Source organism: Schistocerca piceifrons, chromosome 1 (genome assembly GCF_021461385.2).
Source record: "Schistocerca piceifrons isolate TAMUIC-IGC-003096 chromosome 1, iqSchPice1.1, whole genome shotgun sequence".
Taxonomy (NCBI): domain Eukaryota; kingdom Metazoa; phylum Arthropoda; class Insecta; order Orthoptera; family Acrididae; genus Schistocerca; species Schistocerca piceifrons.
In genome coordinates this window covers 121953040-121966450 of record NC_060138.1, presented here as the reverse complement: position 1 = coordinate 121966450, position 13411 = coordinate 121953040, and the positions used below count along the sequence as shown (strand labels likewise).

Genomic DNA, 13411 nt, shown 5'->3' with positions numbered 1-13411 from the left:
TAGCTGTTCGACAAATAAGATTTTTCTGTTGTAATTTGGCAGCAGCAGTATTGTCACAGCACACTCTTTTCCATGCTGCACTCCCATCTCTAAGCCATGACAGCACAGAATAACTGAATGACCAGTAGGTTCCACAATGTTGTAAAGCTGCAGCTGCTGCCCCTCCCTGAGGATGCACAGTGTCCATCACTGACCATGTAGACACAATGACAAAAACTTCCATACAGTCTGCCATCCTAAATTTCTTATCTAATAAAAATACCTTCAGATGTTGGAGTCACCACTCGTCCCTTAGGTAGATGTAGGGCAACACATCACTTTAACAAAGTTATATGTTAAAATATAGCAGTAAAACAAATTGGTTTAAAAAATAAGAAATCTGATGTTTATTACCAAATCATGTGTAATACTACTTTCATCAGACTAAGTGCTAGCACAGAACTTACAAGCACTTAAATTCTGTGTCTATGCCATTACCCTGAACTTCACATCCAAGTGTTTACCAGAGGGTTCACAGGACCACTTAAACTGCTTCTTGAACATTCAACTTTCGAATAGAACAGCCTGCGGGGAAATAAAAATATCTTAATCTTTCCTTGTGAGCTTTGATTTGTCTTATTTTAACAACATGATCACTTCTCCATGTGTAGGTGGGCCCAACAAAATATTTGTGCATTTGGATGAGAAAGAGGATGATAATTGAAATTTTGTGAAAAGATCTCACGGCAGTGATAAACGCCTTTGTTTTAGTGATTGCTTTCCCAGCTCACGTATCCCATCTGTGATGCTCTCTACACTGTTTCAAAATAATACAAAATGAACACCCCATATTTCAATGTTTTGATGTCCACCAACAACCCTATTGGTAAAGATCCCATACCGTGCAGCAACACTGTAGAAGAGATGGGCATTGTAGTGTAGGCAGTCTCTTCAGTAGATTTCTTGCATCCTCTAAGCAGGGTGATACAACCAGAGACATCTGGGAGATCCGGGCAAAACCCGGGAATTTTTTCGTCCGGGAGAAAATCGGGAAAAACCCGAGAATTTTTTAGAATTCCGGGAACTTTTCCTTGTTTTAGTTACCTGTTAAATTTTTGTGATTTTGGCTGCTAACAACCAAGGCTCTGACGAAGGATATTACTGTATCTCGCTTCTGCAGAATAATGCTGCAGCAAAAAACATGAACGAGAAAAAAGAAAACTAAAATAAAACTTAAGTCGCAAAGGAAATGCGCCATATACAACAACAAAACACAGTGCTCATACAAGCGTCTGCCAAACAGTGTGTCAAAGGCTTTAGGAAGAATATGCAGTGCTTCCTAACAACAAATTGCCTCCGATGAGCGTGTCATGACAGCTGTTTACATTTGATTCATTTGAGCAGTTGTGGGCGGGCTCTTGCGCATGCGCAGTTGAGTCGCTTATGGGTAGTACCTTCTCCCGTTTCTGGCTACAGATGTGTGGCTGGGCGCCAGTATCTAAATTTCTCCGGTTCGGAAATATCGTAGATCCAGGGCTGATACACAGAGCAGTCTGAGTTGTAGTGGGGAGGTGGGTAGTCTCCACGTGACCTGTGTTTACGTTTAGTGATTTTGCCGTTTCCTCTTCGTTTATTGCTCTCACATTAAATGAAAAGAAAACTGATTTCTGTGGCCGGGAGCTACCAAATGAATTAAAATACGTTCACATAATTACGGAAGGCTAAAATATGTTGATAGTTTCTGGTTTTATTTCCACCTTTCTGACTGTCAAGCATTAATCACCTTGCAGAACAATGAAGTTATTTTTGTCGGTTAGCTAAAGAGATTTGGCTTTTATTAATATTTTGCGCTGAGGCAGTCAATTTCTTTGAAACGAAGTGTTTAATTTCACACTGTTGGCTAGTTTCAACTGTTCGCTGCATTTCAAGTGCACATTTTCCATCTTCTAACTCGTATGGCATTATGCCATAATAAAGAGCCAAACATGAGATAATACATTACTGGTACTCAAGAAAATTTACATCCGAATCTGGACAACGATTGTGCACGTTAAGCCGAATTATACATTTTACTATAGTTCACGAAATTCCAATGCTCCTGAAGTATCCTTTGATGTTTTGTTTCTTTTATGACATAATGCAAGATCTTTTAATATTTTACATGTACGAACATGCGGGCTTTCTGCGTTATCGTAGCTGCGCAGGCGCAGTGACGTCTGTTATCTGGCGCTCTCTGGCAACTGCTGAAACGAACCAATTTCTGATAGGTCACAGGAAAATTTTGCGAATGGTGGTTTGAAAAGTGTTACTTTCAAAGTAAATTTCCTTTTACGCAAGATGAACTATGTGCGAGAAAGTACGATGAATTTATTAAATCACAGAGTGTTTGACTCTAATTTAAAAATCAACTCTTTGAGGACGACCATCTAGAAGAATTTCGAGCCCAGCAGATCAGACATTTACGTTATTATTAAAGATTTTACTGGCACATTTGTGTGATGTATCTGAAAACGTAACACGCACAAAATGATCAACATTATATGTGGAAGCTTAGCTTCTCTTGCAGCTTATTAATCTTAGAGACCAATATTATTTGTGAAAGCTTTGTTTTTCTTCTAGCAAAACTATGTATATTAATTTAAACCATTAAATTTTCTTTTTGTGCTATTGGTTGACTACACTACGTGTCCTGTGCTGTCATCAGCTGCTGAGACCACGTGACATGAGCTATGACTGGCTTACAAAAGTGCATCGCAATCTCGATTTCATTGCTTCGAAAAGTAACATGCAGTGTTTGGTGGAATTCGAATTTATACCTCCGTAAAACGAAGACATGCAGCGTACATGTTGCTACACATCAAAGATCTTTCCAAAACGTGTTGACCCCCCCCCCTCCCCCCTCCCGGGTGTTTCGTTTTCTAAAGTGCCGGCAAATTCTACGTCTGTGTAGAAAACCATAAACATTCTAAGGGTTGATAAGTTTTACAGTGCCGAGGAAAAGTATACTGTCATTTAACACGGAAAAGGTATATTTTCATCCGGGAGAAAGTGTATTTTCAACCGGGAAATCCGGGAATTTTTTTTTCTTTGTCCACGTATACACGCTGTCTAAGTGTTGTCAATAAATTGCAGTTTTTTGCTCATTTTTAACAAACATCATTTTCTGTGTGATGGTTCAAATTTAATTTGTTTGTAACCGTAACCCCTATGTATTTAGTTTAATCAACAGTGTATAGTTTTTGTTTGTTTGTCATGTAACCAAAATTAATGGAGTATTTTTAGTTTTCATATGGGGTATGTCTCACTATTCATTTATTATTCACGTCAGTGGCCACTTTTTGCACCACGCAGACAACTTTTCCGCATCATTTTTTAATTCATATTGATCATCTGATGACTTTTCTATATGGTAAATGACGGCATCGTGTGCTGACAATCTAAGACGGCTGCTCACATTGTGCGCCAAATTGTTCATATAGATTAGGAGTGGGGAGGACCTGTAAAAGTTTCTTGGAGAACATCATCTATCACTTACGTTTCACTCAGTCATTTCCTGTAAGCTGCTATGAACTGTGTCCCTTCTGACAAGAAATCACAAACTGACTTGCCCAAATGAGACGATCCTCCATAGGTGTGCAGTTTCACTGGAAGCCATTTGTTGTGAAAATTGTAAAAAGCCTTGTGGAAATCTAGGAAGTTGAAATCAACTTTTGAGACATCGTGTTTATAGAACTTATTACATTGTGTAAGTAAAGGCTAGTTGTGTTTCACAAGAGTAATTTTGTCTGAATCTATTCTGACTGCCAATAGACATTTTCTTAGTGACATTCTATAACATTCAGACACAGTTATGTTCAAAAATTGTGATGGCAGTAACATGACTTGTAATTCCATGGGTTACTTCAACCCCCCCCCCCCCCCCCTCCCCCCGCCCCTCCCGCACCCTTCCTCTGGTGTGCCCTGTACATCTTGGTGTGACCTGGAGGACTTTCCAGTCCTTGGCTATGGATTTTTCATTAAATGAGCAGTTGCATGTGATGGTTCAATATCAGATTATCAAATATCATGTGTTACTGGTCTCATAAAATGTGCTTATGACATTACAGAGTAAATTCCCTGCTGAGCCTGACACTGAAATGGTTTCCGAAGATGAACTACCAAACGAGACTTCAAAAGAACCTTTAGAGACAGAAGCGGTCTCTGATGAAGAGCTGCCAGAACCAACAGTCACCACAGACCTACCAGAGACTGAAGCTGTCTCAGAGGATGAATTTCCCCCAGAGAAAACAGAACGCAAAAGAAAAATAGACACAAATAAGAAAATCGATGGTTCAGGTTTGTTCTCGAGTTTCACATATATGTTGTATTATGATTGACTATGAATTTACACATTCCATTTTCACTCTTATTACTCATTATTTTGGCTCCATTATTAGAAGCTAAAATGATGCCAGTGAGAAGCACTTTTTTATATATACTTCAGAAGTAATGCTGATTCACTCGTCATTTAGACAATGTGAACTAATTACATTGAGTCAAGTAGACATCTAATACTTCACATCACATACAGATTTTTAACCAATCTAACTCCACTTCCTAAATGAAGAGTAAATGAGCTTCACTTTTGCAGTAAATATAAGGAGCACTTGTTTGGATACATTTGATGTCTTACTACACTAGCACTTCTTTTTGTGATAAATCACAGCACTAATTTTGTTTTCATTATCACAGCTGTAAGGATTGTTGACTGTAAAACTTGACTGAGTGTTAATACAGGATGTATATGACCCGGGACAATTGGGAGATCCGGGAAAAACCCGAGAATTTTTCCAACGTGGAAAAACCTGGGAATTTTTTAGAATTCTGGGGATTTTTTATTGTTTTAGTTTTCAGTTAAATTTTTGTAACTTCGCCTGGTAAGAAACAATACTCTAAGAAAGAGTACTACTGTATCTTGCTGCTGCAGAGTAATATTGCAACAATAAAACACAAACGAGAGAGAGAGAGAGAGAGAGAGAGAGAGAGAGAGAGAGAGAGAGAGAGAGAACTAAAATAAAACTTAAGTTGCAAAGGAAATGCACCATATACAAGAACAAAACACGGTGCTCATAAAACTGTCTGCTAACAGCAAAATGTGTCAAAGGCTTTAGGAAGACAATGCAATGTTTTACAACAACAAATTTCATCTGATGAGCATGACACCACAACTGTTTACATCAGATTCGTTTGAGCGGTTGCAAGCGAGCTTATGCGCTTGTGCAGTTGAGTCGCGTATGGGTAGTACTTTCTCCCACTTCTGGCTGCATAAGTGTTGCGACAGTTAGCTGTATAAGCAATAGCAGCAAGCAGCCAGATGCTTTCCGAAAAATTTTGCTGGTGCACTTAAGCTGCCAGATCCATGTATGCGCAACAGGCCCGGAACTAGGGGGCGGGGACAAACCGGGGTATCTGCCCGCGGCGGCAGTTTTGGGGGGGCGCGGGGGGGGGGGGGGCGTCAAATTCATATTATCGAGGAAAAGGCCTTGTTTCACAAAGCGCCTAGCATCCAGTGCACGTTGGTATATCGATTACTCATATGATTTTGAGCTCATCCCTGTTGGTTTTTGAACATTTTTGATCAAATTCTAAGTTAATTTCTAAATGAATCGTAAATTTATTTTTAACGTGCGCATAGTGTGCGTGATATCTCTGCCAGGGGAATCCCCGTCGCATCTATAAATAAACTTTCCTGTAGACAGAATGGACGGGTATATACGAGCCAAGCGAATAAAGCCGAAAGGGTGTATGACAATCGCTGTTTATGTGGTTTGCAAGTTATCAGCATTGTTGTAATTACTAGCGAATTCCATAGATTCAGGCTACAAGAGCGGAAATAAACGATGAACAGGAATAACAGGCAACAAAGATTACGTATTGTCTTCTCCGTGTGACCAAGAAAACGAAATTTTGGCAAAAACGTTTTGGCCAGACCACTATACTACTGAGGGTCAGTTATACAGTCCCTGGCTAGCAGCCGCGAAAGTTCTATTCTGGGGGTAGCACAGAAAACGCATTGTACGAGCATGTAATAACTCCGAACTGTAGAATAAATGTGGGATAACTAAACCGGTGATTGTGGCAAGGTTAGTGAAGTTAACCAGAGAATAAATTTGACACTGACAGGAATAGTTACAGAATTAGTGATGACAAGATTGTTTGTTAGAATGAGGAAGGAGAAGAAACGGGGCTCACACAAATTACGGAAGAATACGATGATTCCAAATTTATGTAAAAATTTCGTACTACTACTTTTTGATCTCATGCTTCAGAAGCTAGAGAGTATGAATGAAATGTGAAGCTTTCCTAACATAAAACTTTTTGCTTGTAGTAGGCCTAATAGGCATTTGATATTGGTACTTCATGAATTATATTCTGTCGTGTTATAAAAATGACCATTTGTGCCAAAACAGTCTCGTTTATTTGGTGTGTGTAACAATTGCTGCAATATTAGGTGGGCCTATTTTGTTTTGTCTAGCAGACAGTGACAAAATACACGTAATCAGATTGAGAAACCACACCAGCCCTGGGTACTATTTGTATAAACAGCTTTTTCTAGCATTAAACAAAGACATTTTGGATTTCATGTAGCAAAACGTTGACGAACTACATTCTTTTCCAGAAAGGAAAGTATGCCATACAAAGCTGTGGCAAGATTAGAGAGAAAAAAAAGCTAGGACTTAAGGATTGAAGAAATGTGTACTGTCTTGCTTGTCTCTTGTCTTTATTAGTTTTATGTATCCTGTATTTAATTTTATGTCACACAAAACAGCAAGTTATTAGCTAATAGGCAGTAAAGACTGCAAATTTTCTGAAGAGTTCTTGTTCTGCCAGTTACAAATAATCCCAGCCAGTATTAATTGCAAGATTTTTTAAAGAGGACAGGATGTCAAACTGGCCGACTGGGTGCAGGAGAGGCACCACAGGACAGTTTAATTTCCACTGGCCTGAATATATTTTGATGGAACCCATTACAAAATATTACACATTTGAATTCCACAGAGCAAAATACAGAGATGTGCAATGAAAGAATGTTGTATGAAGAGGCGTGGCACTGCACTTCGGCACATAGACCAAATAACATGTCTTACGTTCCCTCAAATGTTTGTTTTATGTATCAGACTGTTCAGAAAGATGTGCTCCACAAAATGAAAATCTATTTTCATCTGGGAGAAAGTGTATTTTTAACCAGGAAACTCAGGAAAAAATCCGGGAATTTTTTTTCCTCGTCCATGAATACACCCTGTAATAGTTCTTGTTTTTTGAGTTTCTTTGGATGTCAGGATTCACTTACCAGCCAGTATAAACAGGTAATATGATGTTAAGTTTAAGTTAATGTTTAGTAATGAGGTGAACCCAAACCTCACTGATAAAATTTTGCCAGTTGTTAAGGGAAATTTTTGAATGTTTCGATATCGGTGATCTATAGCCTCCAATGACGCCATTACATAGTAATAATGTGGTTGATTTAACCTGTTTGTTACTCCATTTTTTATGTGAAAATACCTTCACAACAATGAAAAATCTATACGCACAACCACTGAAACATAAAACACAAAAATAATTCCTGTAGGAGCCATCATACATATGCAGAAGCACTGGGATGTGATTGCCATCATTGTGGCAGTAGTTCAGTATAGTGTTGTTGTGCTGCTGCTCCGTTTCATTCATTGAACACATAAATGAGCTGTGTATGACTGTTAACATATAACTAATGCTGTCAGAAAAACAAACCTGCAGCAGAACTAGGTAGTACTGAAAGAAAATTTAAGGCTGAAGGGTAAAATGGACATTAGCATTGTGAGTAGCAAGTACAGTTACTGAGAGGAAGAAGTTCATTTCCAAACAACACAAACAGCACGTTCTGTTGGTTTTGCTGTTGTGCAGATATTTTCAGTGCAATACAAAGATAATTGGGGCTAATAATTTAGGTAGAATCCTATTACTTAGTAACAAGACACTCAAAACCTAGGGCTTTGTACAAAAATACTCAAAGCATAGTTTAACAACTTAACTGTTGTGGAGCCATCATACAATTGAGGAATTTTCTGGAAGAAAGGTTCCCCTGCAGTGTTGGGGGCCAGAATAGACTTGCGATAATTTCTTGCCTGTTTTATGAGGCAACAAATAGAAGTCGTCTTATTTGGTAGTATTTTTACCTTGGTGTTTTGACTGTTCTTTGGACTTCCTGAAGGTTTTCCCTTTAATGCTTCCCCCCCCCCCCCCCCCCCCCCCCCACCTGTTCTGGCTTTTTAAATTTTGGTCCCTATTTTGGATTTGACCTCCGCTTTCCAACTTTTACAGAAGTGCGGGTCATTTGGGGAAGGTCGCCTTACGGAGGTGCACCAGCTCTCCACTGTGCACTGTTATCTTTTGCACTTACAAATCAAGTGGATCTATCTTTACACCTGATATCCAGTGCAGCAGCCAGTCTGTTATTGGGGAGTTGTCATGTACCCTCTCGGTGGTAGCACCTGGACAACGCAGGGATCGCACTGCTGAGTCCTGAGCTGTAACCTGAGCCTGTCAGCCAAGGAGTAGGTGCCCATCCACTTCAGGGTATCAGGACTCTGGGTAGTGGCTGCTATGTCAGGAGGCCTTTGATTGGTGGGGTGGTGCCAATGGGGAGAGCCTCCAATTGGAGTTAGTAATATTGGGAGCCAGGCAAGGAGAAATGGAAGTGGACAGTTTGCTGAGTTCTTGGTTTTTTCCCAGACTGAAGGCAAATCTTTCGCTGTAACAAAGCCACCATATATATTCCTGTCACCATTTCTCCTCATAACAGGTTAAATAGAATTCAAGGTGTTATCTTCCATTGGGACCTAATGCTACAAACTGATGAAGAGGTGCGTTCTAGCAGCGTGGAGTCGATCTTGTTCGCTGCATCCAGAATGAACCCAAGGATTATAGAGTGGGCACTGTAGCTTTTATTCTAGCCTTCAGAGGCAACATTTTGTCTGAGAAGGTTAAGGTATTGGTTTATAGGTGTGATGGTGTCATGCTTTATTTTCTTCCTTCCATGAGATGTTTTAGGTGCCAAAGGTTCGGACAAGTGTTTTCCAGCTCTTCTAATGAGGCTGTCTATAAGGCATGTGGACAGGTGTCCCACGAGGGCAGCCCTTGTGACCAACCTTATCAGTGGGTCAACTGTCCGAAACCGCACCTTCTTCGTTGACTGTGATGCTCAGTGTTCATGAGGGAGAAGAAAATTAGAGTATAAAATGCTTGATGGCCCATGTTGTCAATACACAAAGAAAATGTTTGAAAGACTTCATCTGACTGATATGGTCTCAAATTTTGTGACTGTCCTGTCACAGTCCGTACCTCACACAAGGTCTTGCATGACACCTTGCATGGTTGTATTCCAGAGCCTGCCTGTTGGGGGATGGCATATCAGCTCCCTCACCCCCTACACCAATAGTGCTGGTGATTCCCATATGATTGATGCGGCTGGAGATGCCTAGTAATCCTCTGGTGTCGTCAGAGACGAGGATAGCTGTCACAGTGCCCCTCTCAAGACAGACAGCAGCCATGGGCTGCGGGCCAAAGGAAAGTGCGGTCCTCTTCACCCCTGTAAGATAAAATGGGAAAACTTCACAGAAACAGTCTCACAGGGATAAGAAGGATAAGCAGAAATATAAACTATTTTCTGATGCTTCGGATGTTCCGTTATCCACCTTTGCAGAGGTTTAGCTTATGCACTCTGACAGTGGATTACATAATCAGGTGTTGACTACCACTTGGTAGCGAAATAATCACAATCATCTTTACCATTTGCCACTTTCTCAGATCTGACTCGAATGCTCCTTGAGTGTCTAAGAGCTGTTATCGCCATCTGACAAAACGCCATTATTTAATGGCTACTTACTCTTTGATTGGTGTAGCACTAAAGGAAACAACATTTATGGACACACACCTACCTGCTCTGAGAAACTACAAACCCTGCTCTAATAGGAGTGTTAATGTTGAGTGTGTACGATGGGGTCTGTACAGTCGTATGCTCTGATACTTCCAATGAGGAGGTGCCCCTTACCTCTGCAGTAGAGACTGGCCGTTGGAACCTTTCAGTTCAGATGGCAATATGTAATGTTTATCTACCTCCAGATTGACTGATCGAATATCATGAACTGTTAGATTTAGTGGGACAGCTCTCTCTCCACTTCCTCTTCCTGGGGGACTGTAATGCCCATAATCCTCTGTGGGGTGATGACAATGTCTCGCAGAGGTAGAGTACTAGAACACCTCCTTTCACAATGGGAAGTGTTCCTGCTGAACACTGGAGCTGCATCACATTCCAGTGTGGCCCACAGAACATACTCATCTGTTGTACTCACAGTTTACAGCCCAAATATCATACCCATGATTCATTGATGCATCCCTGACGAGCTTTGTGACAGTGACCATTTTGCTGTTCTCTCCCTCTCGACTCAGACATCTGGAACATGCTCCATGTTGGTCACTTTGGAAAGCTGACTGGCAGGCTCTCTCCTCTACAGCCACATTTGTAGCCAGTCCTGTGACTGATATCGACAGAGTGGTATGGGATACTACTATTCATGCTGCAGGAGCAACGATACTCTACTCTCCAGCTCATCCCGCCATTGCCATGGTTGTCTGAAGATACAGCCATAGCTATCATGGAATGCCGCAGGGTGTTCCAACGGCACAAGCTCCACCTGTTTATGAATAATTTAATAGTGTTCAATAGAGTCTGGGGGAAAACTCGGTTGTTAATAAAGAAAAGGAAGCAGGATTGTTGGGAGCAATATCTGTTGTCTGTGATCCCACATCCCATTGTACCAAGTATGTACTAAAGTCACCCGCATTTGCGACCATCCAGGGCGGTTCCTGGCACCCCTGTCAATGGAATGATCTGCACTGATCCCATGGTACTTGCCGCGTGTTTTGCGGCACACTTTGCTGAAAGTGTCCACTTGCAGTAATTCACATCCTCATTTCCCGAACTGGAAATACCTTACTTATTGCTGCTCGGTATCCTTCCATGCATGTGGCTCTCTATCATGCAACATTGCTTTTAGTTCATGGGAGCTTCGCAGTGCTTTGTCAGTGTCAAGATACATCGCTTGGAACTGACAAAATCTGACACTGAAAACTGGATGGGTAAGACAATGAAAGACGTAGAAAACTAAAATTGAGTGAAGAAAGTAGTAGTTACTGTGTAGAAATTCCGAGACAGAACATATTAATGTAAATTAAGGCCAGGTGGGTGGCGAAAAACCAAGAACATGTTGTAGCACTAGCTCTCACCTGCGGAGTTCTGAGAAACTGGTGTCTTGAGGAAGAATGCAAATGGAGCATGTGGTGAAACAGGCTCAGAGGTCACGATTGTCATGCTGTAGAGCATGCTCTGCAACTGTATATTAAGTGTTACCAGTATACACCCTCCAACTATACCATTCATCCTAATTTATAATTTGGTGGTAGTTATGCTGGTGTAAAAGGCTGAACAGTGTTTACATAACAGCTGGTATATGACATGTTGTTTCGCAGGTGGCTCTTCCTTTGATAGTACATGTTTTGCCAATTACAGGGCTGCTATAGGTGGTGGTGAGAGGGTGCATAGGGCAGATTTCATCAAAAATTGTTTTCATTGTTATATTTTCATAATACTAGATATTTTAACTGAGTTCAAAAAATATTTCTGATAAAAATTGATTGGCTATTTTCTCATAACTCAGTATGTTACAGTGAGCAAATATTTTTTCCATCAGATGTTATTTGTACCCTAAAAACATTAGTTCATAACAGCAATATTATTCTTAATAATACCTTCAACCAGGAAACCCTCAGCAACATGCAAAAATAAAGTAGCAGAAAGTAAATTGATAACAAAACACAATTATAAAAATAAAATACCACTGTTTTGTCCTCTGATCCACACATTATGATGGACAGTACCTCTGGCATAATTTCTAGTTACTGAAGGACCTCTTCTTCTTGCCCTACGTGAATGTCTATTTTCAAAATGTCTGGTTGCTGGCGACTATATTCAAGGATATTGTGTAAGCACGAACTACTTCCATTATCAATGTGCTTAAATAAATCCCTGACAATACTGCCCTTTTTCTAGCTTCAGTGGATTAAATACCACTGTTGGTAGACTGGGTTTTTCAACACTCCATTACTTCATTTCTGTTCACAAAGTCAGAATAGTTTGTGGACCTTTGTACACTAGTGAACCTAGTACAGAATCATCTGTTTTTTATTTCAGAATAAAATACTTCTGAATTTTAAACAGTTCTCTTGGCAATAGATTTCTTGAAGACATATTTCTCAAGACCTTTTTCCTTTTGCTTCTGTCCTTAAGAGCAGTAAAAGGCGTGGACTTCTGCACATCGCCATCACTGGTAAATAGGGCATTGCAGTGGGAATGTTTCGTCTTTCTTCCTTTTGCTTTAATCAGACTTCAGTTCCTTTCATATTGCCCAAAAGAATGTTCTTGACTTGGGAAAAGACAACTAACATCATCACGAGAAGGAAAGTTGCTACTGACCATATAGCAGAGATGCTGAGTTGCAGATAGGCACAACAAAAAGACTGTAACAAAGTAAGATTTAGGCCTTTAATGCCTTCGTCAACAATAGACTGCTCCCCCACAAAAACACACACACACACACACACACACACACACACACACACACACTCCCTCTCCCTCGCGTGCGACTGCAGTTTCAGGCAATTGAAACCACACTGCGAGCAGCAGCAGCCTCATCATGCATGATCGGAGTGGCGATTGGGTGTTGGTAAGGAAGAGGCTGGGGTGGGGAGGGGGAAGGATAGTATTGTGGGGGTGGCCGGACGGTGGGACTTCGGGAGGTGGTGGGAGACTGGAAAGGCCACAGAGGAGCATTCCCCTAGTAACTCAATACCACCCAGGACTGGAACAACTGAATTACATTCTCTGCCAGTGTTTCGATTACCTCTCATCGTTTCCTGCAATGGAAATGTCCTGCCCACTATCCTTCCCACCCCTCCGACAGTGGTATTCCATCGTCCACCAAATCTATGCAATATCCTCATTCATCCTTACACAACCCCTGCTCCCAATCCCTTACTTCATGGTTCATACCCCTGTAATAGACGTAGATGCAAGGCCTGTCCCATACAACCTCATCTACATGAAGAGTCTTTCTTGAGTATAAGGTATGTTTTAGAATCCCTTTTGCGATTTAAGTACTTTGCTACGAAAGGGTCTTTTTTATTGGCTTAGTTTTTTACTATCAGAAACTGTGCAAAAGTCACAGACATGTTTTAGTTTTTATGAAGCTGTAGTCACAGTGTAGCTTAAAATAGGTTCCATAACTCATTTTAAGCTTTTCAGCTGTACAGTGGAATCTTGTTAATATGTTCCTCATTACTGTGTTTTCCTGCACCG

At 40.7% G+C, this 13411-nt stretch overlaps 1 protein-coding gene across 1 annotated transcript in view; it reads left to right on the top strand.

Moving 5' to 3' along the window:
* The window catches only part of LOC124710878 (pre-mRNA-processing factor 39), a 94814-nt gene that overhangs the window by 30441 nt on the left and 50962 nt on the right, over positions 1-13411 (top strand). The window contains exon 5 of the mRNA XM_047240960.1: positions 4086-4314. Within this exon, the coding sequence (XP_047096916.1) occupies positions 4086-4314 (229 nt within the window). The remainder of the gene's footprint in view (positions 1-4085; positions 4315-13411) is intronic.